The 26807-nt window shown below is 38.4% G+C and overlaps 1 protein-coding gene across 5 annotated transcripts in view; it reads left to right on the top strand.

The window, feature by feature from the left end:
- The window catches only part of TSPAN12 (tetraspanin 12), a 45247-nt gene that overhangs the window by 12514 nt on the left and 5926 nt on the right, over window positions 1-26807 (top strand). For 4 of the 5 annotated variants that reach the window (NM_001397016.1, NM_001007849.2, XM_046936697.1 and 1 more), the window contains 5 exons: window positions 1336-1418; window positions 2034-2169; window positions 18042-18116; window positions 22423-22530; window positions 25671-25814. In NM_001397016.1, the coding sequence (NP_001383945.1) occupies window positions 1336-1418; window positions 2034-2169; window positions 18042-18116; window positions 22423-22530; window positions 25671-25814 (546 nt within the window). Of the gene's footprint in view, window positions 1-1335; window positions 1419-2033; window positions 2170-4356; window positions 4749-18041; window positions 18117-22422; window positions 22531-25670; window positions 25815-26807 lie in introns of those variants that run through there. The other variant, NM_001397017.1, reaches the window with a different exon arrangement.

Consider the following 26807-nt stretch of genomic DNA (forward strand, 5'->3'; position numbering starts at 1 on the left):
CAATGCTGAGGTTTCCAAGCATTCACCTATACAATGCCTGAAAGCAGCATTAAGGAGAGGTAGCATGCTCAGGTCTCCATCCCTCAGCTAGGCAGTGAAATCTTGAGTCTGCCAGGTTCAGTCCCTGAACTACTGTTCAGACTTAAGTGCCAGTGTGAGAGTGATGTTTGTGCCTTCTGTGTCCAGATTCTCATTTGAGTGTCATAAACCAGCAGAATTCTCTGAAATGGTCTGAAAAGTAGACAGTAGTATTATTAGGAACTAAATTTGCTCAATTTTCTAGAAAAGTTTAGTGGATCCCTCCTTTCCTTGAAGGGGTTCACAGCAGCATCTCTCCATTTGGAGAGCAGTGCTGTGTCTTTTTGGTGCATGAAGGAGCAAACACAGTGTTCTTAGGACCAGAGGGTGCTTGCAAACACAGAAATGTTGCTGTGGTGTCCATCCTCTGGGAGGAAAGATGCGCTGACTTACCTAGCTGCTGTTTCCAGACCTATGATAGTACTACCCAGTGCAAAGTACGGGGACGAGTATGGTGAAGAACGCCATGTCGTCTTCCAGCAGGACCTCTGCTTTCAGAACAGAGCACAAGCAACAGTGCTGGCAACGTGAGCTTTGACCATACCCTTCAGGTATGGCTGCTGAACAAAAATAAGAGGCTGGAGCCTCTACTGGTAGATCCAGAGTGTGCTGGGTGCAGGATAGCATAGTTTGACAGAAACACAGTGCTGTCAAGGTGGTGGCTGTTCTGGGTAGATTCAGACTTCCCTTTAGGAGCAGTGCTGATGATGTGCTGTGGCTTTACGGCTTTCAAGAACGTGACAGTCAGGCAATGAAAACTTAATTGACCCAAGTTTTACAGTGTAAGCCAAAAGTAGTGAATTGTAGTGTCATTTTATGGCTCAGGAGACTAAGGCATAGTGATCATACTATGGCTTTACCATAGTCATACTATGGCTTTACTGAAAGAGTCACTGGTTTTAGCAGCATAAATCCTCCCTTTTTGTTTTTGTTGTACCTAGTGCAGTGGTAGGACTTGAGCCAGCACTGGCATTACTCCACAGGATGGAAGAGAAGGTATTCCAGGCATTAATTATCCATACTGGCAGAGAAGATCATTGTCAGTAGCTACTTAAAAGTTGGCTACAAACCAACTCCAAGCATATAGAAGTACAATTTTGGGGACAGTGTGATGTCCAGCGCTTTGCCTTGACAGATAAATGATTGTATGACAGATGTTATTGATGATTAATCCTTTACTTGACTAAAAATGATATTGCAGCTTGTTAAAATACATGATAAATAACAGTTCTTTCTTTTCTAATCTTTTCTTTCTAGTTGATGTCCATCAGTGTATTAGGTGTTTCTGCTTGGATCAGAGACTACCTGAATAATGTTCTCACTTTAACTGCAGAAACAAGGTAAAGCTTTCCTTAAACCTATTAATCTGTGAATGATTGTAGTGTATGTTGTTTGTTCTGTTTAGCAAGTTTCCTAATTAGGATTTCTAGAAACCTTTAGTTAAGGTAATTATTGTATTGTTGAAAGGTGTATTTTTGTAAACTTTTCTGGCATTGATTGTAATTAGAGATGGGGGAGATCCGAATTTAATCTTGTTTTGTTCCTGTGCCTTTCTTTTGATAGGGATCGATTTTGGCCATTTGCCAACATGTAACCATTTTTGTTTTGAATGCTTTATTCTGTCCAGAGATTTAAGAATGCTGTTAGTTTTATTACTGCAGTGTTTATGTGCCCTGTTTGTGGAACAGGACCTCTGTGCTGCACCCTCTGCAAGTGCGGGACAGGTACGCTGCCTTTGGCCCAAAGAGATTTCAGATTACACATTACATTCTGGTACTTGAATACAGCATTTGAATTGAAAACCACATAGGAGAGGTTTCAGTAAAATTTTTACGATACTGGAAGTTACACATCTTTCCATCTGTGCTTTTCATTTTAGTGGCTATCTTACATTTTTCTACTGTATAGGTTTTGTGTAATTCTACCATTTTGATTATGGTTCTGATTGGTTTCAGGGTGGAGGAGGCTGTCATTTTGACTTACTTTCCTGTGGTCCATCCAGTCATGATTGCAGTCTGCTGTTTCCTTATCCTAGTTGGAATGTTGGGCTACTGTGGAACAGTGAAAAGAAATCTGTTGCTCCTTGTCTGGGTATGTTTCATAATCTCTAACAGCAGCTAACTTCTGCTTCACTTCACCAATGTAAGAAAAGTTTTATTCCTCTGGCACTAGATAAATACTGATTATTTTTTATTAGCATGTTGAGTTATGCTATCAGTGAGGAATTGTAATTGCTAAGCACACAGTGGGAAAGAATTTATTGCTTAGATGGAATTATGCTATGGCTGAAAGACAAGCAATGTTTCATTTTTAAAATTCTACTTCATTTAGTAGAGGAGCTGCTGAAGGGAAAAATAACTCACTCTTAAGTACTAATTACAGGAAAATGAGTCTGAGTGCTTGGAAATAAACCCTTATGCTACCCTTCTCACCCTTGAGTGTTCAGTGGCTAGATAAACTATACTTTACATTCACAATTGACTGTAGGAATAAAGCAAAATAATAGTATTTGTACCTGATGAAAATTGAGCCTGAGTGCATTCAAGAACCTCTGCATTCTTTTACTTGGATGTGATGTTTTGCACTTGCATTTGTCTATGAGCAAATTCAAAACTAAATTACAAGTACTCAGTTTTTTTCTTTTGTTTTGAGACTGAGATGAGCAGGTAATTACTAATAGCCTCCACTGTACAGGCTTTATGTAAAATGTTGTTGGAGTGAAGCTTTGACTGTAATGGGAGTCGAATATCTTTTAGTTCATTTGAAATTCAGTGACTTTGAGGGTACTTGTTGGGTTTTTCTATTTGTTTTTTTTAAACAAAACAAAAAACAACCCTTTAACATATTTTAAATACTTAGATTTTAAAAACATTCAGGCCCTTGGCAAAACTGAGATCAATGTCTGCATGTACCTGCGGCCTTCTATGAAATCTAGCTGTTTGCTTTCTGCAGATCTGGTCTTTGTCTTTTAACATAAGGATTAGTGGAAATGCAAATAGAATGTAGCCCTGAGCAATGGATGTGAAAGAAGTGTATCAGGTTTGACTACTGTTTTTTGCAGTGTGGGATGAAGTGAACTGGTAAATTCATTCAACTCTTGTGAATATCCAGGAGTCTTGTTCATGTAGAATTGGGCTTGTGTTGATTTTTTTATTTTTATTTTTCCCCTATGTTGGGTTCTCCCAAAGCATATGCTGTTTAAATTTTCTAATGGCTTAAGGCTGAAGTGCATGATACCCAAACATCACAAACGTTGCCCAGAATGACCAAAAAGGAAGTGTGAAGTTGTCTGAGATTTACTCAACCTTTGCTTTTATCTAATTGAAAATATTATAAACAATTAGGAAACTAATAAGGATTTGTACTAAAATTACCTTTCTGAGAGAAAGTTGGAATAAATTCTATTTGAGATTTTCAGCTGGAGGTCTGCAACACAAATGTCCCTTAACTGCTAGATGGCAAATACTGTTCTTCCTTTTAGATGTTAAGCACATAATATGATAAAGAAAATTATTGTTTCAAAGTTATATAACAAGGAAAACTATAATTTAAATCTGAAAACTTTATAGTAATACAAGTCATGCATTTTTTATTTCTAGATCTTCACCATGCAAATCAGTGAGAGCAAGTTCTGTGACTTAGTTATGAGTGCTTGTATAAAAATAGCAGGTTCATGTAATTTTGTACATCATTATTTATCTAGTAACCTTAGATTTTAGAAGGGCTTTGTACGTACTTTTGTTTTATATAGTGAAAGTATTAAAAGATGGTAAACTGCATTAAGTCCTTAGATTTTTTTTTGGTAAGGTTGTAAGATTACTTTTATTAAGAGTTTTGTTTATGGCGATAGCTTTTAACATGAAATGAACTAAGAGGCAAAAGCAACTCCATAATAAATACCAGTTTTGTATAGTACCAATAAGAGTGATTTGATTGCTACAAGGCTTCAAAAAATCATAATTCATTACAAAGAAACAGTAAGAAAAAGAAATCAAAACTGTTGTTTGCCCCATTTTATTTGAGCTCCCAGGGAAGACCAAATCATGCATAGCTTTTAGGGACATCTGGAAATAAGTTATTTGAACTGAGTTTAGGCAGTTAAATTATACTAAATCAGACCAAGACATTTCTGTAGTTTAACTTGCAATATTTCATTCTTGGGAGTGACAGAATTTGCTCTTGCTAACCAAACCGATAAGCAAATGTAAATGATATCTTCTTAATCATATCATTGTCTTTGATTAATTGTGCAGTTAATACAGTCCTGTTCTACTACAGGTGTATGCAGACATAAGTCAATGCTTTGTTCTTCAGACTAATCAGAAAAATGATGGATCAACAAAATGAGATTTTGTAAAACCGGATGAACTCAAACAAAAGAATCTTCATGTAAAACATTAACAACCTGTTCAATCATGCCTTTAATCTTTTTGAAGTCCATGAGCCGCCATAATGACAGTGCACAAAGATATTTGGATCCAAATATTGATGTTCCTAGCAGTGTACTAATTGCTAGTGCTAATGTTGTTAATTGAACTGGATTTTTGGAAAATCCAATAAAGCATAAGGTCTGCGTAGTAGATATCTTAATACAACTGAATACACAATTATATTCATTTCCTTTTGAAATTTTGCCTTGAAATAAAATGTTTGGAACCTTTTCAGCTTCACTTGGGGCATAAAATAGTGGTTGAGTTAATGTTTACTCTGCTTAATACTAAGGAAGTGTAATAATTCAGTCTTCTGAGGTTTATGCTCTGGATTGTTTGTAGAACCAAGCAATTTTAAGCTCTAATCATGGAATTCTAATTGCTTTAGGAATACATAATCCTGAAGACTGTTGGTATAAGTAACCCACAGGTGTACAGTGTCTATAATGTAATTTTTGTGTCTTGCAAATGACCCTCATCCTCACAAAGAAGATAATATTTCAGGTGTTGAAGACTTGCTCTAAATTATTGAGGTTGTCTTGCCCCATTTTGCAGTGTAGACAATTTAAGTAATAGGATGAATCATCAAAGATGAGTGGGTTTGATTATTGTTCATATGATACATTTCCATCATAGTACTTCATACTCCAAATCTGCAGCTTCCTGTGCTTAACAGTCCTATGGAGCACCCACTGACAAATACTTAAAAACAAACAACCCAAACAACAACAAAACTTTTCATTGTTTGAATATTTAAAGAAAGAAAATAGACATAACATGAAGTACATCTGGTCATTTTGATTTAGAACTATAGTTTGCAGCTTATGTATTTCATACTTCTTAGGATCTAAATAAAGTTACCAAAGTTGTAGACTTCGTAAGCTTAGCAGGAGGTGGTCTGCGGGTTGTTATGTGTTGCATGTTGTGTGAGATGCTTTTCAGTACATTTGGATTTTGTTTTGTAAGTGGTCTGTTTACTAAATGGATATAGTTGATGCCTACGAGTATACAACAGTGTAACATCTAGAAAATTGCCTTTAGAAATGATGCCTTTTCTAAAATAAGACTTTATCATTCAAGTTAGTTTTAAGTTGACAGTAACTTTCTTCTAAAGGAGAAAGTTGTTTAACAGGCAAGTTCAATGCATCTACCGCAGCAAAAAAAAATACACCAAGTTAAATAACTTTAGGGATTCCATCCATATGCTTAAAAAAAATTAGAGTATTGAGCCAAAGCAGCAGAGGTAGACTTTTCTTAATATTAACTATGAAAATAATCTCTTGAGGAAAAACTTCTGTTTAGAACTGGAACCTTATTATAATCTGTTAAGATTTATTATAAACTTTCCTCAAGAGTGTCCTGGTTCACTAATAGGGATGCCTTACAAAACCAGAAACACTTTTTAGTTAGACTTCTGTTATCTTTAGTATGTCAACTTGAGCTTCCATAATTGTAGCTTTGAAGAGGATTCACGGAATGTCCCTTTGCTCAACCGGACCTGGGGGAGTGGCCTTATTTTTTGTTATAGCTATGGAATACAGGAGCACCAAATACATTCTCATCTATTAAAGAGTTGTTTTGTTGCTGATTCGGTGGCAGGCTGGTCAATGTGGGGAGTGCTAGCAAATTATGTAGTAACGTAACGTAGGGAGGAGTTGAGGAAAGCTGGGTTGCTTGTGGTTGGGAGTTTGGGGATGAAATTGAGGGATCCAGATGCTCCAGCTCAGGCTGTCATCATAGCCCACTTCTGTAAGTAAAAAATAAGCCACAATCTCCTAAATCACTACCCTGAATATGTAACCTTTGGAGTATATGAACTTGATGAAGTTTTTGTTGCATTAAGACAAGAGTAAACTCTATTGCTTGGCTGAAAGCTCTTCATGAAAATCCCACTGGAAAATATTTTCCTGGCTGGAGTCTGTATTGCAAATTCTGGCATTTGTAACCATGAGTTTTCTGTAATTACAGCATTCAAACAGTACAGAACTCAAATTTGTCTGACTATGCTTTCACAAAAAGAAAAGCTATTAGAAGTATTTGGTCAACAAGGCAAATCTTTTTACTGATTTTTATCATAAAATTGTCAGTTAAATAAATGCTCTTCAGAGCTAAGCATTCATAGACCCTGTTGGTATGCAGTCAGTTTGTTAAATGAGTTATGGCAGAATCTGGTTGCAAATTGGAACTTGGCAGGCAGAATTGTCTGTTAATGGAGCTGAAACACAAACAGATAAATATTATAATACTGAACCAACCTTTTCTTTAAAAGTATGTCAATATGTTATAAAGAGAAAAAATTACGGAATATTCACATTTCAGTTGAACGTGCAAATGTAGGGTATAGTCATTTGACAAGGGTGACATGAGTATGCTTGTTTCTTGTCAGTAATTCTCAGCTGGCTAAGCACAGTGTTTCTGAAAGTGGTTTTAATAAATCCATATGAAAAATGATCGGGAACCACTGACTGTATCACCTCTTGGGACAGATTATTCTGTACTCATTTAAACATGTGGATGCACAGGTGATAGACATGATTAAATCTGGATGTCCACTACACTGCAGAATATCAATTCTAACTGCTAATGTCTTTCTAGAAGGGATCCTTATTCCCTATTAAATGTAGCTGCGCTACAGTACCATACCATCAACTGTTTTGCAAGGCATCTGGCTATCTGGCTACAATCAGCATGGATTAGTACAAGAATCTAGTGTTAAAATTAAATTTCTCTCTTTTGTGTGTGTGTGTGTGTGTGTGTCAATCAATGTGTATTTCTGTAATTCTACAGTATATTTGTTCTGATCCATGTGAGGAGTTAGCATAGTCACGGCTACTCCAGCATTTTGTGCAACCTTTTGGCACTGGAATTACATGCTAACCAGAACTATTTCATCAATATTAAACAACTAAGCATTGAAAGGGAGGAAATAAGACAAACATATTTACTGTAATCCCATGCAATTTAGAATTAGAGGCAGAAACTGAAATCTGTCATTTTTGCCTTTTGTGCTTTATTGGCAAATCTTTTATAAAAGGTAGTGAGACTTGGAGGAAAAGATTCAGAAGAGAGGTTAGCCTGTCTATTTGAAAGATCGTTTTAAGTCAGTTTTAAGTTTACCAGTTTTTATTATAGGCCACTAAGTTTGATATGTGCAACTTTTGTGAAGAAAGTAGAAATAGGGCAATTTTTTTCTTTTTTAATATATTTCTGATTTTCACTCTCAAGCTGAGTTGTTTGGGGAGATGGTTCTACACTGTTAGACATCTCATCACCAGTAATTATATGATTCAGGAAACTCACCTGTTGAACCAACATGAGGCTGAAGGTCCTGACAAACTTGCATACTGTGTTCTTCCTGTTCCTGTGTGAGTATCTGTGGGACCCACTTGCTGCAGACTTTGATATTCCTATGCTGACACTATTGTTTCGAGCAGCACTGAAGGCAGTATTCCTCTCTGTACACAGTTACCTGGTTGTAAGCTGCCAGTTTGCATAGATGAGGTGATTGACATGCTCTTCATTTTGTGGCGTGACAGTTATGTATGACTGAAACAGCTGAAACATGGCTTATCTGTCATGTTGCTGTTGCCACTGCTGAAATGCATCACATATTGCCTCACTGTGCTCATATCCATCATTTGGTCTCCGTAAATGAGCATTAATGAATGTCGATGGGTTCCATTTTTTTTTTTCCATGTGGAAGAATTAAATCACCTGCAGTCATATGCACTTCCATGTCAGACATCGGTTTTGTCAAACTGCCCCTCTGCTGCCATCTGCCCCATGGCAACAACATGTAACAGAATATTGGTGGGAAGGCTCAACCTCTATCACTGTACTACAAACATCTGCCTCTGACGTCATGGACCAGCATAATAAAGTAGGAGGCATTACTTTTGGAGCAGCCCTCGTATTTAGAGATGAAGAGTGTTGTTGGTTCAACAAACAGCAGACAAACAGGTCAGTGTTTGAACACCACAGAGTGTTAGGGTGGAAGAAAGTGATGGGAATTGAGCTAGTGAGAGTATCCATGTCGTCTTGTGAATGCTTGGATTCAGGCTGGTGCTCACATACTGCTAAGCAGCTCATAATACTGGGGCAGCACAGTGCAGTTCAGTGCATTTACTCAGCACCTCAAAGTCAAAAGAACTGTCCAGAAACGCAAGGCTATTCAGGAAAATGCCTTTGATTTATGACAGGAAGGTTTGACACCATGATTATGATGCTGTCAATTAAAATGGGCTTTTTCATGTTCTTCTGCAATAGTGAAGACTCACTTCCTCATCCTTTTGGAAAAAAATATAGTGCTAAGCTAAAAGGTAAACAAATACTTATTGAAAGTAGTAATTTTATGGTTCCACTATATTTTCAGCATGATGCATGCTGCTTGTATGTCTATGCAACATTCTGTTCTGCGTGCTATACTTCTAGAGTAGCCTGATGAGCATGAATATTTTGCCTGCTCTCTGTGATGTGTGTCCCGAGTATTGGTTTTACTAGGTGTCACAGTGTCTAGCATCATGATTTAAAAGTTTTTGTGCAAATCTTTTTCCTTTTTTCTTCCTTGTTCCCATTTTCATTATGCTGTTAGTACTGTTTTGTTCTTCCAAGTTCCTGGAAGTTATTAATTTCCAGGGCAGTATTAAAAATTGAAATATCACCAGAGCTGAAATGGGCTCTGGAGTGATACCCTCTGATGAAGGGAAGAAGGAAGATAGTAATAGTTGAATTGGAATAATGGAAGTCTGCACATTGAAAGGACTAAGACTAATATGGCAGTAGGTACAGTGAGTTGGGGTGCTGAGGCAAGAAACCTGACAGTGACACCAGTATGAGAGTCAGAGGTGTAACCTCACTGAGAAGATGGGAAACTACTGAGATAATGTGTGGTCTTGTGCTCTGGGGCTTTTTTTCCCCTCTGTCATTTCTAGATCCTCTGCTCTGATTGCTCGTTTGCCCAGCTTCTTTTTTTTTCCTCCACTGAAAGAAGTGGGGAACAGGTGAGTCCATGAGAGGAGCTGATAAATGAGTAAACAGATCTACAAGGCCCAGCTAAACCTCTGTGTCTTGTCTGAACTGCAGCCCAACCTCACAGTGCAGCATGCGTGACATTCTGGTTCAGCTGCATTCTGTTGTCACAAAGTGAATGTGGAGTGGAAGTCCTGTTGTGTAAATGCATCTTTTTTCCTGCCTAATCTTGAGCTTTTGACTAATTAACCAGAGAGGCTCTGTGCTGCATGTGGCATGGATTTTGTACCTGAGAAGCAGCTTGTCGCTGAATGGTCAATGTTAGGAGTGTTTTTGGGCCTACTGAGGCAGGCTTACTGTAATAGGCCTCTCACTATAAGGAGGACATTGACACCCTGGAGCATGTCCAGAGAAGGATAATGAAGCTGGTGAGGGATCTGGAGCACAAGTCTTATGGGGAGCAGCTTGAGGGAGCTGGGGTTGTTTAGTCTTGAGAAGGAGAGACTCAGGGGAGACCTTATTGCTCTCTATAACTGCCTGAAAGGAGGTTGTAGTGAGGTGGGGTGGACCTCTTTTCCCAGGTAATCTTGACAGGACAAGATGTAATGGCTTCAAGTTGCTCCAGGGGATATTCAGGTAGGATATTAGGAAAAACTTATTTTCAGGGAAAGTGGTGAGGTAATGGAACAAGCTGCCCAGGGAGGTGGTGGACCACACCCTTGTGGAGTGTGGCACCGAGGAAGGTGGTTTAGTGGGCATGGTGTTGGTGAGTTGATGGTTGGACTAGATGATCTTAGTAGTCTTTTCCAACCGTTATGGTTCTGTGATTTTATTTTACAAGGAAAAAGGAAAATAAAAAGGGGAAAAAGTGATTAAGGGGGCTGCCGTTCAAAAATCTGTACAAAACAGGAAACTTTATTTTTTAATATAAATCCTATGAGTTACAGGGAGAAGAAGAGGGATGGGAATATTGTAAGCCCTGAGGAAATTATGGTCTAATGTCTATTCTTACCAATGTCCTGTTAAGTACTTTACCGTGACCTTGCAGTGACCCTTATTCCTTGGAGTTTGCTGACTTGATGTAATTGAAGCTGAGGCAAATAGATCCTAATATTTGTCTAGAGTGCACATTTGCTCATTGTCAAAGTAATATTCGTTTCCTTACATAAGCAAAGATGATGTTAAAGTAAAAAATGTATAACAGATCAGTAATATCTCATAGAAGAATGGAGACTGTGAACAATATCCTTAGTAATCATGGGTAATACTGTCTAGTTTTTAAAAAGGCACATGAACCTGAAGAGAGAACTTGAATACATACCTTAAAAAAAAAAAAAAATCAAAATGTTCATTTCCATACATATGAAAGCCAATTGTTTGATTCAGGAAATTTGTTATAAAGATTTTGAAAAAGTGATCATTATTTGTATAAGACCCGGACTTTGCAAAGGTCGCGGGCTTTAAGACACTTTGTACAGGTTGATTAAATTGGATGATCTGGGATACTGAAATATAAAACATTTGATCAATTAGCTGTGGAATGTATTTTGAAGGACTGTATGGCATTCGGTAGCTAATGTAAGTTGGTGGCTTCAGCCCATTTCCTTGTTGACTTGTGACTGCATCCCTCATAAATTTCTGCATTGCTGAGTCAGTATTTTAAATTAGAATCAGAAATGAATTGTTAATTCTTTCAGGACAGGGCTGAGAAAGCTGAGGAAGAGGGAGAGTAGGTGAATGTTTGCACTGTAGGAGTGGATAGACAGAGAATTTCAGTTTTCTGTGCAGCTTGTTTGACTATTTAGTGATTGTTTGCTCCCTCTTTAAAAAGTATATGTGGGCCTCTGGGCAGCCTGATCCTAGTGGTTGGCAACCCTGCTCACAGCAGGAGGGTTGGAACTCCACCATCTTTAAGGTCCCTTCCAATCTAAGCAATTCTATGATTGATCATTAAAATGGATGCATTAGTTCTTAGACTATGACAAAGGTATCACAGAATCATAGAATGGTTTCGGTTTGAAGGGACTTTTAAGATCATCTAGTTCCAACCCCCCTCCTGTGAGCAGGGACACCTCCCTCTAGACTAGGTTGCTCAGGGCTCCATCCAGCCTGGCCTTGAATGCTTTCAGGGATGGGGCATTCACAACCAACCCCACTGGGCAACCTGTTCCAGTGTCTCATCACCCTCACAGTAAAGAATTTCTTCCTAATATCTAGTCTAAATCTACCCTCTTCCAGTTTAAAACCATTTCCCCTCATCCTGTCACTACATGCCCTTACAAAAAGTCCCTCCCCAGCTTTCCTGTAGGCCTCTTCAAGTACTGGAAGGCCGCCATAAGGTCTCCTCGGAGCCTTCTCTTCTCCAGGCTGAAGAGCCCCACCTCTCTCAGCCTGTCCTTGTAGGGGAGGTGCTCCAGCCCTTTAATCATTTTTGTGGCCCTCCTCTGGACCTACTCCAATATCTCCACGTTGTTCTTGTGCTGGGGGCTCCAGAACTGGACACAGTATTCCAGGTTGGGTCTCACAAGAGCAGAGGGGCAGAATCACCTCTGTTGACCTGCTGGTCATGCTGCTCTTGATGCAATCCAGGATACAGTTGGCCTTCTGGTCTGTGAGTGCACACTGCCAGCTCATGCTGACTGATGAAAGATTCAACACTCTCAAATCCTTCTCCTCAGGGCTGCTCTCAAGCCATTCTCTGCCCAACCTGTGTGTGTGTGTGTGTGTGTGTGTGTGTTTGAGAGTGCCCAGACCCAGATGCAGGACCTTGCACTTGCCGTATTGAACTTCATGAAGTTGGCATGGGTCCACCTCTCCAGCCTGTCCAGGTCCCTCTGGATAGCATCCCTTCCCTCTAGTATGTCAATTGCACCACTCAGCTTGGTGTCATCTGCAAATTTGCTGAGGGTGCACTCAGTCTCATTGCCTGTGTCACAGAGATGTTAAATAGCACCAGTCCCAGCACAGATTCCTGAGGAAAGCCACTTGTCACTGGTCTCCACTTGGACATAGAGCTGTTGACTGCAGCTCTCTGAGTGCAACCATCCAGCCAATTCCTTATCCAGCAAGTGGTCCATCCATCAAATCCATTTTTCTCCATCTACCAGTTATAGGGAACTATAGTTTGTAACTTAGTAAGGAAGGGAGGAAGGATTTAGTCATTTTTTTTCATGGAAATTGTATGATTCTCATTGGTAATCAAGCTCTGTGGTGGTCATCTGATGTTTCTTAGGGTGCAGACAGATGTTTGGATGTCTTGTGTCTCAAAAGAGTACTGCTGATCCTCTCAGGCTGTTTGTTAGCCATTCGGAAATGCTGTGCATAAACCTTTTAAAATCTTTTGGCATCTTTTTCACATACCTTATCTCTGGTCTTTCGGAGATTCCCATACGGTTTTACTCTGCAGCTGCTTACACTTGAAATCTCCCTCAGCCCGTCTTTCTCTGTCAGATCTTCCATTTGGACCACACTGCTCAAAAGGATGGTGTGAACCCTAGTAAGCAAGTCTGTGGCTGGACTTGCTGATCAGTTACTTTTTATTTGCTCTGACATGAGGGATGTGGTTTTTCTTGAGTCTGGAAAAAAAAAGTGTTGTGTCTTCTGGGAAAAAAGAAAAGCACTTGGGAGGAGAGGGGTAAATCTTTAAAATAGATGTTTATTAAATGAAATAAAAAAGCACAGGAGTGATGATTCATTAATGAGTATACTGATTCTTCAAATAAAGCTACATTTCCTCAAAAATTGAAGAACTTTATAGTATCATAGACCAGATTTGCCAGCAACTGGAATACCCCCTGTGCTCTCATTTTTCTTTAACTTATTGCAATTTCTGACTCCAGTCATTAATGTCTGCAGTTTTCATTTTCTTTCATATACAGAATGCTCTCTTTCTTTCTCACTTTCTGGAAAAGGACTTTAGAAGAAGCCAATACTTTAAGTTATGTTGTGTGATGGGATATATTTACTCTCCAGGGAAGAATTTAGTACTCTGTGAAGTCTCCTCAGGTTTTTTGGAAAAGCAGTAGCTAGCCAGGAGGCTTTAAGAAAAGGTGAAATAGGGTCCTGGTTCCAGTAAAAGGGGCATCTTGTAATGTGCAAGCCAAAAGGTCTGAAGAAGGAAAAAGGTGAATTAAGCCACTTTTATGCCTTTCTAGTTCTGATGAGGTTTAGATGGTCACCCAACCCTGTCTCTGTTTTCATGAGTTGCCTAAACTTCTGCTTCCCCATTACACTTCCAGACTGCAAACAACATGATCGCTATCATGAATGGGTACAAGCTGGATCTAGATGGTGTGAAAGGGGACTTTTTCAGGTCCTTGATTCTCTCTGTACTTGGGATAATAGACAACCAGTTTTACAGGTCATAGTAGTTGAATGTTGCTGAGGCACTATGTAGGTGATTGGCAAAAAAAATTACCAAACCCAGCTGTGACAGAACAGAAAGCCATGTGATAATACTTCAGTAATCTCTGAAAAATTCCATGTTCTTGGAAACACTTTGGAGAAGGACATTGTAAATTGGAACTCGAGTGTGAGGAGGAGCAAAGTTTTTATGAATTCTTTCAGAGTACTGTGTTTTCTGAAGGCCCTTGCCTTCCTTTCTTGCCATCTTCTAGATGAGGGGAAAAAAAAAAAAAGGTAAAAAAAAATACCCTTGGCAGTGGTCAGGAGTGCTATGAAGGAGGTGGGGTGTAGAAGTATCAGGGATGTGGGATGCAGTTTTCAGTGTAGAGCACAATGGAATTCTTCAGTGGGTTAGTCGTCTTTACGAAGTGTAGCTGCTTAGTCCATAGAAGCAAGGAAGAAATATTAAACCTTAGTTTGAAACCAAGTCTGTGCATCTGGCAAAAAAGCAGGAGTCTGTAAATGGAGGAAGAGGCATTTAACAGTCAGACTCCTGTGGGAATCCAACTGGGGATGAGGAATAAGAATCGATGCCAATAATTTATGTATTTGGAAGATGGAAATTTGAAGTAATATCTTTCTATAATGGCTCCAGAAGCTTTTTTTTTTTTTTTTATTCCACAATTTCTGTAAGAATTGCTCTGCAAACCACGAAATTTAGAGAGTTACAATATTCCCCTTCAACAGCAGTGTGAAACTGAAGCTCATGTAGGAGAACTTGGTATGCTTGCAGTTGCTCATTTCCTAGAGTATATTTTCATATGTGTAAATTATTTGTGTCTTGTTGTCTTTTTCTTTATGGACACAAGATGGGCTTTCTCAAAACAGAAGGCTTCATTCTACAGTGCTGTGATGTGTCCAAATGTTGCTGGAGTCACGAGCGCTCAATTCCTGGCAGACCCAGAGATGCTTTATGAGTGAACTGGGACAGACAGTGTCCTATCCCAGATTATATTCAATAACTGGAGAAAATCATGTGTTTTGGCTCTTCTATCTCCAACTGCTACCAGAAATTCTTTTAACTATATGTTGACAAAAATGAGGAAATATCACATACTAAGGTTTGTGAATGAATGAAATGTTACAAGGAACTGAAAATCACAAATTTTCCAGTGTATTCCACACATACACCCCTGGTCTATCATTTTCATTATGGTCAGTGAATTTTACATAACACTGGGGGATTGTTGGCAGTCCTGGACCCATAATTCAGAGTATAAAACCACTGAAATTTTCTTTGACAAATTAGATCTCAAATTCACTTTTCACCTAAGCATTTAGTTGCTTTCCCTCTCAAAAATGTAATATTACCCATAATGTCCTTAAGCACTTTTTCATATGAACTAAGAGCTAAAGCAGGTGGCATTGTTTCCTTTTTTCAAAGAGAATACTTTGTAAAGTGCTTTTCCATTTAAAAACAAAGGATAACATATTTGCATGAATTGCAATCACTAGAGCGGCAGTGGTTAGATTGAGTGCACCCTCAGTAAGTTTGCAGATGACACCAAGCTGGGAGGGAGTGTTGATCTGCCAGAGGGGAGAAAGGCACTACAGAGGGACCTGAATAGACTGGATTGATGGGCCAAGGTAAACTGTATGAGTTTCAATAGGGCCAAGTGTTGAGTCCTGCATTTTGGTCACAACAACGCCAGGCAACCCTACAGGCTTGGGGAGGAGTGGAAAGGGACCTTGGTGTACTGATGGACGGTTGGCTGAACGTGAGCCGGCAGTGTGCCCTGGTGGCCAAGAAGGCCAACGGCATCCTGGCTTGTATCAGGAATGGTGTGGTGAGTAGGACTAGGGATGTAATCCTGCCCCTGTTCGCAGCATTGGTGAGGCCTCACCTTGAGTACTGTGTTCAGATTTGGGCACCTCAGTACAGAAAGGATATTGAGGTGCTGGAGCAGGTCCAAAGAAGGGCAACAAGGCTGATGAAGGGCTTGGAGAATGTGCCCTACGAGGAGAGACTGAAGGAACTGGGGCTGTTTAGTCTGGGGAAAAGGAGGCTGAGGGGAGACCTTATTGCTCTCTTCCAGTATCTGAAAGGCGCTTACAGCGAGAGCGGGGTTGGTCTCTTCTCACTGGTGACAGGACGAGGGTAAATGGTCTCAAGTTGTGCCAGGGTAAGTTTAGGTTGGATATCAGGAAAAACTTCTTCACAGAAAGGGTTGTTAAACACTGGAATAGGCTCCCCAGGGAGATGGTTGAGTCACCATCCCTGGATGTGTTTAAAAACCATTTGGATGTGTTGCCCAGGGACATGATTTAGCAGAGGGTTGTTAGAGTTAGGGTAGTATGGTTAGGTCATGGTTGGACTTGATGATCTTTAAGGTCTTTTCCAACCTGAGCGATTCTATGATTGACTAGAAGCTCAAATATATATATAATTTTTTAAGAAAGCATTGTTACATGATGTGGCTCAAACTTTTTTCTCTTCTGAACCTTTAGAGGATGAACATAGTAGTTGATGAAGGCATATACTGGAGCTCTGCTTGTGCTTATAGTGTTGATCTGTAAATATGCATGATTGTGTTATTCAGTTACAATAGCTATGAAAATGCAGAGTAACGTGGCAGAGCCTGGTAAAACAGGATTTCTTCTTTCAGCGCCATCTCCTTTGCAGGTGGAGGATTTGAATATAAGATTGTTTTGAAAATTCACATGGATATTTATGCATGCATGATTTATTTGTTTCTAACAACATAATTCAAGTAGTTAGATTTCACTGGCAAGTAGAATAAAGTCAAGACACTATTCCAGAATTACATAGCTCCAAACTGGGTGAAAGAAAAAGATCCTATGTTGATGACCGTTAGATCCTAGCACTTGTGGATTTATGTTCTCCACTTTAAGTAATACAGCACGTTGACCTTTTAATAGGGGAAAAAAAAAAAAACCTCACAATATTTAAGCTCAGTAAATACTTGTGGGTTTTTTATGCCTTCCTAAATATATTCCATGATGAAATTACATGTACCCTACTAAAGAAATTACATTCTCTTCTGCTTTGTGTTTTGATGGTGCTTCGTGATGTACATATACTAATTCCGTACCTCTCAAAAATGATGATGAGGAAGCTAACATGGGGCACTGAAACTTCTAGAGCCCTCTGTTTGAAGTCTCTACACTTCTGTCTCTGCTCTGGGCAAAATAATAAATATATAGAGAGAGACCTAGTAAAAGTGTAAATTAGAAACAATATAAACATTCAGTCTCATCAGATAAATTTAAAATCATAGGTGCTTTTTTTTTAAATTTAAATTTTAAATAAAATCAAGACTAATCAAGACCTGTGTACTGAGAATAAGTGTGAGCTCAGTCCACTGACACAGAAGAAAGCTTGGAAATGATAGTGAATGCGACCTTTGAATGAAAGAGAAAAGTTACTCTTAGGAGAGGTCTTTGTTTCCATCCTACTTTACCCATCAGTTCAGAAGGGCTTTCTTAATACTATATGAGAAGTCAGTCTTATTCCACTTTTCTTAACTGTCTTTAACAAGACCTGTACAGCTTCTTCATTTATAGAAATGTTTTCTATTTTTAAATAGTTCAAGGGTTAGATCTTGGAATGGACAAGTGTCAGTCCATGTTAATAACTATTTGCACATTTATGCCTGATCTGAAGTTAATTTGTTAAGTTGCTTTGTAGGAATGTAGCTTTCAAGAACCTTTTCTTCCTATCATGTCAATCTTCGGTTTTTAATTTTATTTTCCTCCTTTTTGGCTACTAGCCTAGGAATGTTGCTTAAATAAGTAAAACTGAAAAAAAAAAGATTTTACATATACGTAAGGAAATAAGATTATTCTCTTTATGACTGTTTCAGCATAGTGTGTCATGATAGCCAGCCAGTGTGCTTTTAACCATCAAGGAAATGAGTTTGTTTTCCCGTGGTAATATTGCAAATGCTTCGTGTTTAAGTTAGTAAGAAAAGATACACTACTTAAATCTTTAGAAAGTTTGTGTCATGAATCTTTAATATGTATTTTGATTACAAAAAATATTTTTCAGATTTCATCTCTGCAATCATGAAATATCAGTGATGTTTTGAGTTGGGTTTTTTGTTGTTGTTGTTGTTCTTTTTTTTTTTTTAATATTTTCAGGTCTTTTTTCAAAATTAATTTGAATTTCTAAAGTAACTGAGGTCATTCTGTTTTCTGCAGTACTTTGGAAGCTTGCTTGTAATATTCTGTGTTGAACTGGCCTGTGGTGTTTGGACCTATGAGCAGGAAATAACGGTGAGTCAGAAAAGGAGGCTGCATTTTTTCAGTGGAAGAAAACAAGAGATTTCCATTAGCTAGCTGTTTTCTAATTACTGTAGTATTTATCTTTCTTCATTACACTGACCATCTAATTTTCTAATTTCATGTGATTGTCTTTTTTTTTTTTTTTTTTTTTTTTTCTTAAACAGTGAATCCTTCTGGGAAGGCACATCTATCTGGAAGGTCCTTCCTGGGTTTCTTGACACTCATTATGTATTTGAGAACCAAATCCTGCAGCCCATGATTATTTCAAGAGCTGTATTTTTTAGTTAATCCTTGCTTAGATGAGTTGTCATTGAAGCCAGTGAAAATTAAGGATTAGATATGAACTTCAGTTTTAAAGATAAGTGTTTTGAGAAGGGGATGTGAGAATTTGTAGGTCTTTTGTTCCAAAAAATTCTTCATGTTTTAAAGAGCTGTAGCGCAGTGTAGTATATTGTAAACAATGTGTTCAAGAAAGGACTTGCTACCTTCTGAAATTTTTGCACTACCTCCACAAGCTATAAATGCGCTTTAAGCTAAACATGTCTTAGCTGTAAAACACACTTCTGTAAACTCATGAAGAGGTTTTAATCTATGTCTAGTTTTTATAGCTGTACCTGTCTTTAGTTTTCACACTGAAGACTTGAAACCATCATGCAAGAAAATGAGTAGGTGTTGAGCAAAAACTGAAATGAAATGTTATTATGCTGGCTGTTTTTATATCTTTTTGTCTTGTATTCATTTGGTACATCTGTATGAGTAGAGTAATGAGTATTTTTCTCTGGGCTGCCCAAAATACACCCAACAGACTAGTCTTAGCAGCGTGTAGCATTACATTGCAGTAAGCTGGGAGGGAGCATTCTTGGTACTTACACACTAGTAAGGAGTTTCTGGTGGATTTGAAGTTTGAAGCTATGCGGCAGCAATTTGAATATGAATTCATTCCCTTGCTATACAGATCCTAACAGGATGCTCTAATGAAATAATGATTAAGGCTGTCCCTTTACTCTAAATGTTAGCTGATAATGATGTATTTTAAAACTGGGAATCTAGATGGAAGGCATGCTTCTGCTTATGAGTACAGCTGTTAAAGATGATCGTTATAACTAGCATCTTTTTAAAGAAAGCTTGCCAGTAGAAGATGCCTGAAATAACATAACCTTAAGTGCACCAATATGTGCCTTTACCATTCAGAAAACCTAAAGTTATGGGTTTTAATGTGGCCTCCAAGCTTTCAGTTATCTGCTATGCAATTGAAACCTCAACCCAGAACATTTTAATAAAAGCCCAGTTAGTCTTACTACATATGTTAAGGCACTGCTTATATATAAGGTGATACTACTTTCTTTCAGAAAAACCTTTCCCTCAGCCCTTCTCCCCCCAGAAAGCAGTACTGAGCTCAGTGTTTTCACCTTTGGTAGTGGGGCACAGTGGACCCAGTTATTCCATGTTCCTCCAGGTCTTCCTCTATCTCCAAAGAGAGTATGGACATTGAACATGCAAATATAACAGAAACTTAAGAACAGAAAGTTCAGAAATTACTTTTCCTTTTCTCTTTTTCCTTCCTTTTATGCCTTTTCTCTTTACCCTCTGAAACATTTTGCTCTGTTTTCTCTCCATCTGATTATCTTTCTTTCTCCTTCCCACCAGTTCTTGTGTAACAAGATGGGCCAGACTCAGGTTTCCTGCTGCTCACATGCAGAGGAAATTTGCTGATTTGGAAGACCACAGCGGTTTCTCAGCCATTTTTTTCATACCTGTTCATGTTACTTTCCTGGAGCATACTTTCTTCTACACTTCTACACTACACAGAGATAAGAAGAGTCCCTTGTATCCCAGGGGAGTGACTCACTGTCATGTTGGTTTCAGCACAGCGTGAAGTCACAATAACCTCTTGTGGATTTCAGAGAATCAATTAGCATTAGTGTAGGTGGGTGTGTGATGTTGTCAAAAATGTCAGTGAGGCATAGCCACATCTGCTAATCCAGAATGGTCTTTCTTTGGCACGTGGTCAAGTCTGCTCTAAGAGCTCTTATATAAACAATTTTCCTTCCAACTTATGATAGCTCTCTGCATGAGGCATGCCTTGTGACTGATTTTTCCACCCACAAAATTGAAAAGCCAGTATGGGTTCTCAGCTTACTTGGGTATTGGTCAAACCTTGATACTCATTAGAAAATAATAATGAACAAGCAGATCTGAACAGCAAACTGAGCTTTGTAGTGCTTTTGCTAAATGGAAACCAGTATCTCTAATTTTTCTTTATCTATACACTGCATGAAGGTAGTGGTGGACAAATCAAACAAATGGTGTACAGTCAAACAAATGAATCTCAAGATTCTGAATTTTTATGAGGTTCTGCACACATGAGCTGCTGCGAAACTATTTAATAGGTACACTGAAGGACCTAGTTTGACACCTTGACATGTGGTAGCAGTCAAACACATAGATTCCAGTCTCTCCTTAGTTCCACAATTCACATTGCCTTCCTACAGTGGGTTTTAGATTGCTTTGTTTTTAATTTTCTTCTCTCACTTTTGGATTTTTTTTCCCTGTTTCTCAGTGTTTTCATAAAGAAGTTGAATGCCTTGTGTTACATGCGTAATCTTGGACTGTATTCAACTCAAATAAGATAATAAAATAGCCTAGCAAATATTAACTTAATTGCAGTGATATCAAATACTATCCAAAGAAAGCAGAGTACTGATTTCCATTGCGGTGTAAAAAGAACTGCATTGAGTACAAAAGCAAATTATTTATTATAGTGACCAGTATAAATGTTTGCAATGGAAATATTCTGTGATACTCTTTTCATAATTATTTTTAGTACTATATTGCTAATGTATATTGTTTTTATGTGGACAATTGTGAGTTCAAAGCTTTATAGCATAAGAAATAAAAATTCTGCAAATTGAAAGTTGTGTTAAATTTCTGGGTTATTGTTGTGATTTGACCTGGCATGTGGCTAAGCACCACACAGTCATTTGCTCACTCCTCTCCTTTTTAGTATATTCATATTCAAAATTGTAGCATAATTTAAAAGTTCTCCAGTGCTCTTATTTGGAATATGGGGTCTATCAGCCAGTGAGCATTCCTGCATTTTTGTAGAGCACCTGGCATAGCAAGGTCTGGGCTTCTTGGGAAGTATTCTGATTTTTTTTCTCCTCAGTTTGGATTATTGCTATTCACAGAGTGCTGTTACTGTTTGCTCCAAATTGAATGTCAAAGCTCAGTTATAGCCACTAGAATAGCTCGGCTCCTCAGCCGTCCAAATGAAAGCCCACATTGCAATTGTGATTGCTTTCACCATGACTACTATGGCTAATGGGAACAAGGCACTACTCAGAATGAGTGGTATGCATGCCTGGAAGAGCACTGTGAAGTCTTCAGCTCTGTATTTTAGTCTTGTACCCTGAAATTTATGGTGCTTGAACAGAAGCCAGTTTCTTACCTTGCCTCTTAACTGCACTGCATATCCAGTGCCAGAGCACTTATTTGCTTTGTTTCTGACAAATTGCTTGTTGGGGATCACTGTCTGAGAAGAGAGCACCAGCTCCTCACTTCTAAATAGTCAGATTTTAAAAAGCATTTTAAGAATTCTTCTTTTAGAGGCAAAGATTTACAAGGGCATGTGAGAAGAAAAGTTTCACAGGCCCTCACTGTGTGGTGGACTTCAGTCAAAGCCTGAAAGCCACTGGCAATGCTCTCAGGGTAGAATTCATCTCAATTAATTGCATATATTTAGAAGATAGACATTTAAATCTGAGTTTGTCACCTTAGAAGTGAATTGGATTTGAGATTTCAAGGGATACTTCTGCCTAGAGTAAAACATTTATCTTCAGATGAGATAAATTGTGCTGGACAGCTGCCTGTTTCTTCCTACTGACTAAGATGATAACAGAGGTAACTAAATTGGGGCAGATGAATTCCATCCCTGATGACTGGGTTGGAGCTTGGTTCAAATTTTATGCCAGATAACATCTGGAAATAATATAATCAGACTTTATGCACAATCTCTGAATCTCTCTGAAACACAACAGCTTCTTTTCTACCATATACTATACTACCAGCAAAAGAAACAAATAGCTGTTTCCTGCTGTTATAATAAAGGCTTGTAAAGATTCAGTGTTGCATAAATTGAAGCATTTATTTACCTGTTTTATTTAAATACAAAGTTATTTTGGTCATTGCACTTGAGGGACCACAGAATAGATGAAAGTTCTGTGTTTGGAGCCAGAAGCGCAATTGACCCATTCATCAGTTTTCTGCTGTGCCAATCTCTGTTCTTTATTTGCTTCAGGTTCCAGTACAGTGGTCTGATATGATCACTCTGAAAGCCAGGATGACCAACTATGGCCTACCTAGGTACCAGTGGTTGACACACGCTTGGAATTTCTTTCAGAGGGAGGTAAGAGGACGGTTAATTTGTGAACAGAATACACACTTAGTAATTGTTATTTATCTGCTAAAGGAAAAGGGGTTTTTGTGTGTGTGTGAGTAGGTGAATGCAAGTTGGATAAAAACGTGTAGTTACAGTGTCTTTTACGTCACTTGATATCCAGCTTCTGAACTTTTGTAGGCCCTAAAGACACTATTATGTATCTTTTACAACTTGATTTCCCGTTTTCTTAGAAATTATATGTATTATTCACAGGACATGCTGTAGCTTTACCTAATGCAGGTAAGTGGTTATAGGTTTTCTTGTGTTTAAGACCAATACATTTTAAAGACCTGCCACACACACACAAAAAGAAAAAAAAAATTAAAAAAATGAGTACTGATTGATAGTGGAATAGTGGACGGTCATGACAACCCAAATAGCTTATTTCTGTTCAGTCACACATTTAATTCTTAATATCATCAAAGTATCTAGCAGTACCAGTCAAATGAGTCAGAATGCCTAGATCTAGTTAATGTACATAATCATGAGGCCTAATTAAAAATAATACTTAAAAGATATTAACAATCTGTTTGCACGTGCAAAAAATAAGAACGTTGCTAAATTCAATTAAATTGCTAGCACGTCTCCTCTTTTGACAGTAATATTGGGACACCAACACCTTTTAGGATTATTGCAAACATTAAGAATATGGTGTATATAGAATCGAAATTCTTCAGGTAAATCATAGAGAATGCTATTGTAATACTGAACAGTCTTCCTATATACTCTTTTAGCTTCCTCTCATAGAGCGGCCATGTCCAAGATATGTGGTTACCTGCAATTGAGTGGCGAAGGAAGTTTGTTAAAAGCTGCCAACACTGTCTCTTTGGCTGAGGTTAGAGAAAGGGATCAGAATTTTTATTTTGTTTGTCGTGGTGGGTTAAAACAAACCACACCAAAAAGGCTGCCTTGTTTATTCACTGGTTTGCCTGATAGCCTACTAAAATTCAGAACTAGTTTTAAAGAACAAAGTATTATGTTGCAGAAACATGAAATTTCCTGAGGTAAAAGCCATTAACTCCAAATGCAACTCACATGCAGGAAGAGAACTCTTTAAATGCCTGTCATTGTGCTGCCTCGGTGAATTGTTGAAATCTATCATTGTAGCACAGATTTCCTGTTTATTTAAACATTTCCTGGCTGCACTTGGTTAGTCTATATTTATATTAAAACCTGAAAGAAAAAATGAGGACTACATGAGTTTTAACATCCCTACCCCCGTCCCCTGCCCTGGTCATTCAAGTGCTATGTGAAACAGAGTAATCCTTCATATGTAAGTAGGTTGTTTACGTACCTGGGGTACTATATCTTGGTTTAAATGTGTAGGTTTGTTAAATAAAAAGCTGCTTTTTATGCTTCTGGTTGTTGTAGTGTCGTAATAACAGCAGGTTTTTAAGTGAGTGCTAGTATTAAGGCTTCTGCTTCTTTGCCAAAGAAGCTGTGCCTTAATTCTTCTGGGGGAGAAGAACTGATTTTAAGTTAAATTCCCTATATTCCATCTGTGAGCAGAGGAATGATTTTGAGAAAGTTTGAAATGGTCTGGAAAGGCTCCTCCACCACTCCTAATGAACTGATGGAGTCTAATTTTTGTTTTATTTTTTTTTATTCATAACACAGATACTGAATGTGTGAGCATGATATGTGTTTTATGCTTCAATGATCACACTGCATGAGGCCCTTCTCTAGTCAGCTCCTAAAGAGTCAGCTCTGATTGTCTCTGTCTTTTTTTCTTCTGTATTTTTTTTTTCCCATCTGAGAAAGATGGAAATTGTATTCCCCTAACCACACCACCATCATCTTCCTTGCTGGTCTAATATCTGAGCTTTACCTATGCTAAGGGAGATAGGAAGAGTTATTTCAAGTCAGGAAGGAAGAACTGTCAGGGGAAAAAAGAGATTTAAGAATAAGAAGGGGGTGTTCAGTGAGGTCCTCTTTACAGTTGCAATGAGGAGACAGAGTTCAAGCTTTCATTTAAAAAGTTCTGTGTTGGAATTCAGGGAGGATTTTGGCTGACTAAAGAACCAATAAAACACACATTGAAGCTGTGGTGAAAGTCAGAAAAGGGAAGAAGTGAGATTTGGAAGAGGAGGTGTGCAAGCATCACGTCTGGGCACTGGCCTGTTTGATTGTGACTGAGAAGTGAAGTAATATACAGGAGTCTGAGGTGGGAAAATGTTGATTGTGTGGGCTATTACCAGGTGACAAAGTGCAAATGAAGAGGAGGTGAGGAGGACATTCAGACAGACAGCACCATTTTGTTCCTCCAGCAAGGCCTTTTCTCAGTCATATCAACTCCCTATCTGATGCCAAAAAAACAATCTGATACAGCTGCTTCAGCCATTTTTTATGTGAATGCAGCTGGGAATGTGGTAGGCCAGTCATTTGGCTTTAAATCTCCTGTGCTTTTCAGAGAAGATGACAGGTTGTTAGTCCTGGTGGTTTTTTATAGCCAATTATGGCTCATCTGCTTTGCAGCCAGCGTCCCTACTTTTATGCTTGATTCTGTTGCAGTGTTTATTTTAGTGTGATAGCCTCTTCTTCTGTTTTTCCTTTCAGTATTTGTGATTTCTGTACCTTTTTTTCCCCCCTTTTGAAATCTTTTTTCTCTGTTTTCAGATAAATCTTCTGTGTATTTTTTCTCATCTGTTTTTCAACAGGTATGTCCGTAGCTGTAGCCTGGGAGGAACTGTCCTTATTACAGAAACCTTAATAATCTTTTCTTACAATTTACATTTGCCACAGGTGTCACTGTTCATTACAGTCATTCTTTGGCATGAAACTATCATGTGTTCTTCCCTCTAATATAAATAGCAAAACTACAGAGTAAGACAATTTCTGTGAAATGTCCTTGTAGGGAATGGTAGGGCTGTAAACGACAACAATATCACTAGCTGTCTCTAAGATACACATTGGTCACTGCATTATTTCTTTCACGCCATTTTTCTGTCAAAGTACAGAAGAGGAGTACATAAGAAAGTTCTTGTGCACATTTTGGTCCTATTTAAATATTTCAAAAGATTTTAGTAGGAATTTATTTAGCTTGTTTGATGACTTTTATGAAGAAGTAGCATCATTATTGCTGATCTTGGCTAATCCTTTCTTTGCAGTTTAAATGTTGTGGGGTGGTGTACTTCACAGACTGGCTGGAAATGACAGAGATGGACTGGCCGCCTGACTCCTGTTGTGTCAGAGAGTTCCCAGGATGCTCTAAGCAGGCACATCATGAGGATCTCAGTGACCTTTATCAGGAGGTAAAATTTAAAATGAGGATTTTTCAGAAAGCTTTGTGCATTCTTCTGATGCATTTATTTTTCGAACTTACCTTATGCAGTGTAGCAGAATGGTTTATTTGTACAAATTCTGCTGTGTTCTATATCAGAAAATACATGGGATATTTCTCAGTACTTTTTAAATCTTTTCTGTATAGGAAAACCCAATAAACTCTCTTAAAAATCTAGAGTAAGATAAGGGAAAAAAAAACCTGACAGTTCGTCTGTCTGTATTAACAGAAAACACTGCCACAAGGTCCTTAATGCAGTGAATGGAAACCTCAGTTCTTTAGCTTAGTGAATAAACTCTAGCTATTGGTAATGATAAAACCTGGGGGAAGATGATCTATGTGTCTACCAGACTGCAAGAACGTCCAATTGACTGAGTTATATCACCTAATGGGTTAACTTTCTCATAAAACAATTATGATCTGACAAGCTGCCCAACTTCTGGGTAGTGAGAGAAGAGAAACTGAACGCAAATGTTCAGGCTGACTCAGGCACATCAACATGCAGTTTGGTAGTAGGCCAGCACTCTTCCACTAATTCTTTGGGTGCCACCAGTATAGCTTAGGTAATTCCTGTGCAAAAGATGTTGTGAGATATTTTGCTTTCTTTAACTTGAGAATGGAGGATGAATGGCAATGCACAAGTCAGCTCTTCTGGGTGTAAAACTGAGAATGAGTCCTCAAATCATACCTGGAACAGCATGCTGATTTTTTTTCCTGTGAAATCTGAATAGAGATTAACAGTAGGACAACCCCAGTCTTTGAAGATGGACTTCTGTGATGCTGACAAGTTACCACTCATGATTTTTCCCAAGAAGTTGCTGACGACATAGTTCAACATTTGAACATATAATGTAATAAATTTGTCAGTTTTGGAAAGTAGAGACAAGCTCTGTGAGGAAAGAGGAAGAGATTATTCTATACAGATCATTCAGGTCCTGAAATCATCCGGCATGTTCCAAACTGC

The sequence above is a fragment of the Gallus gallus genome, chromosome 1 (assembly GCF_016699485.2).
Source record: "Gallus gallus isolate bGalGal1 chromosome 1, bGalGal1.mat.broiler.GRCg7b, whole genome shotgun sequence".
In the NCBI taxonomy this organism is placed as follows: Eukaryota; Metazoa; Chordata; class Aves; order Galliformes; family Phasianidae; genus Gallus; species Gallus gallus.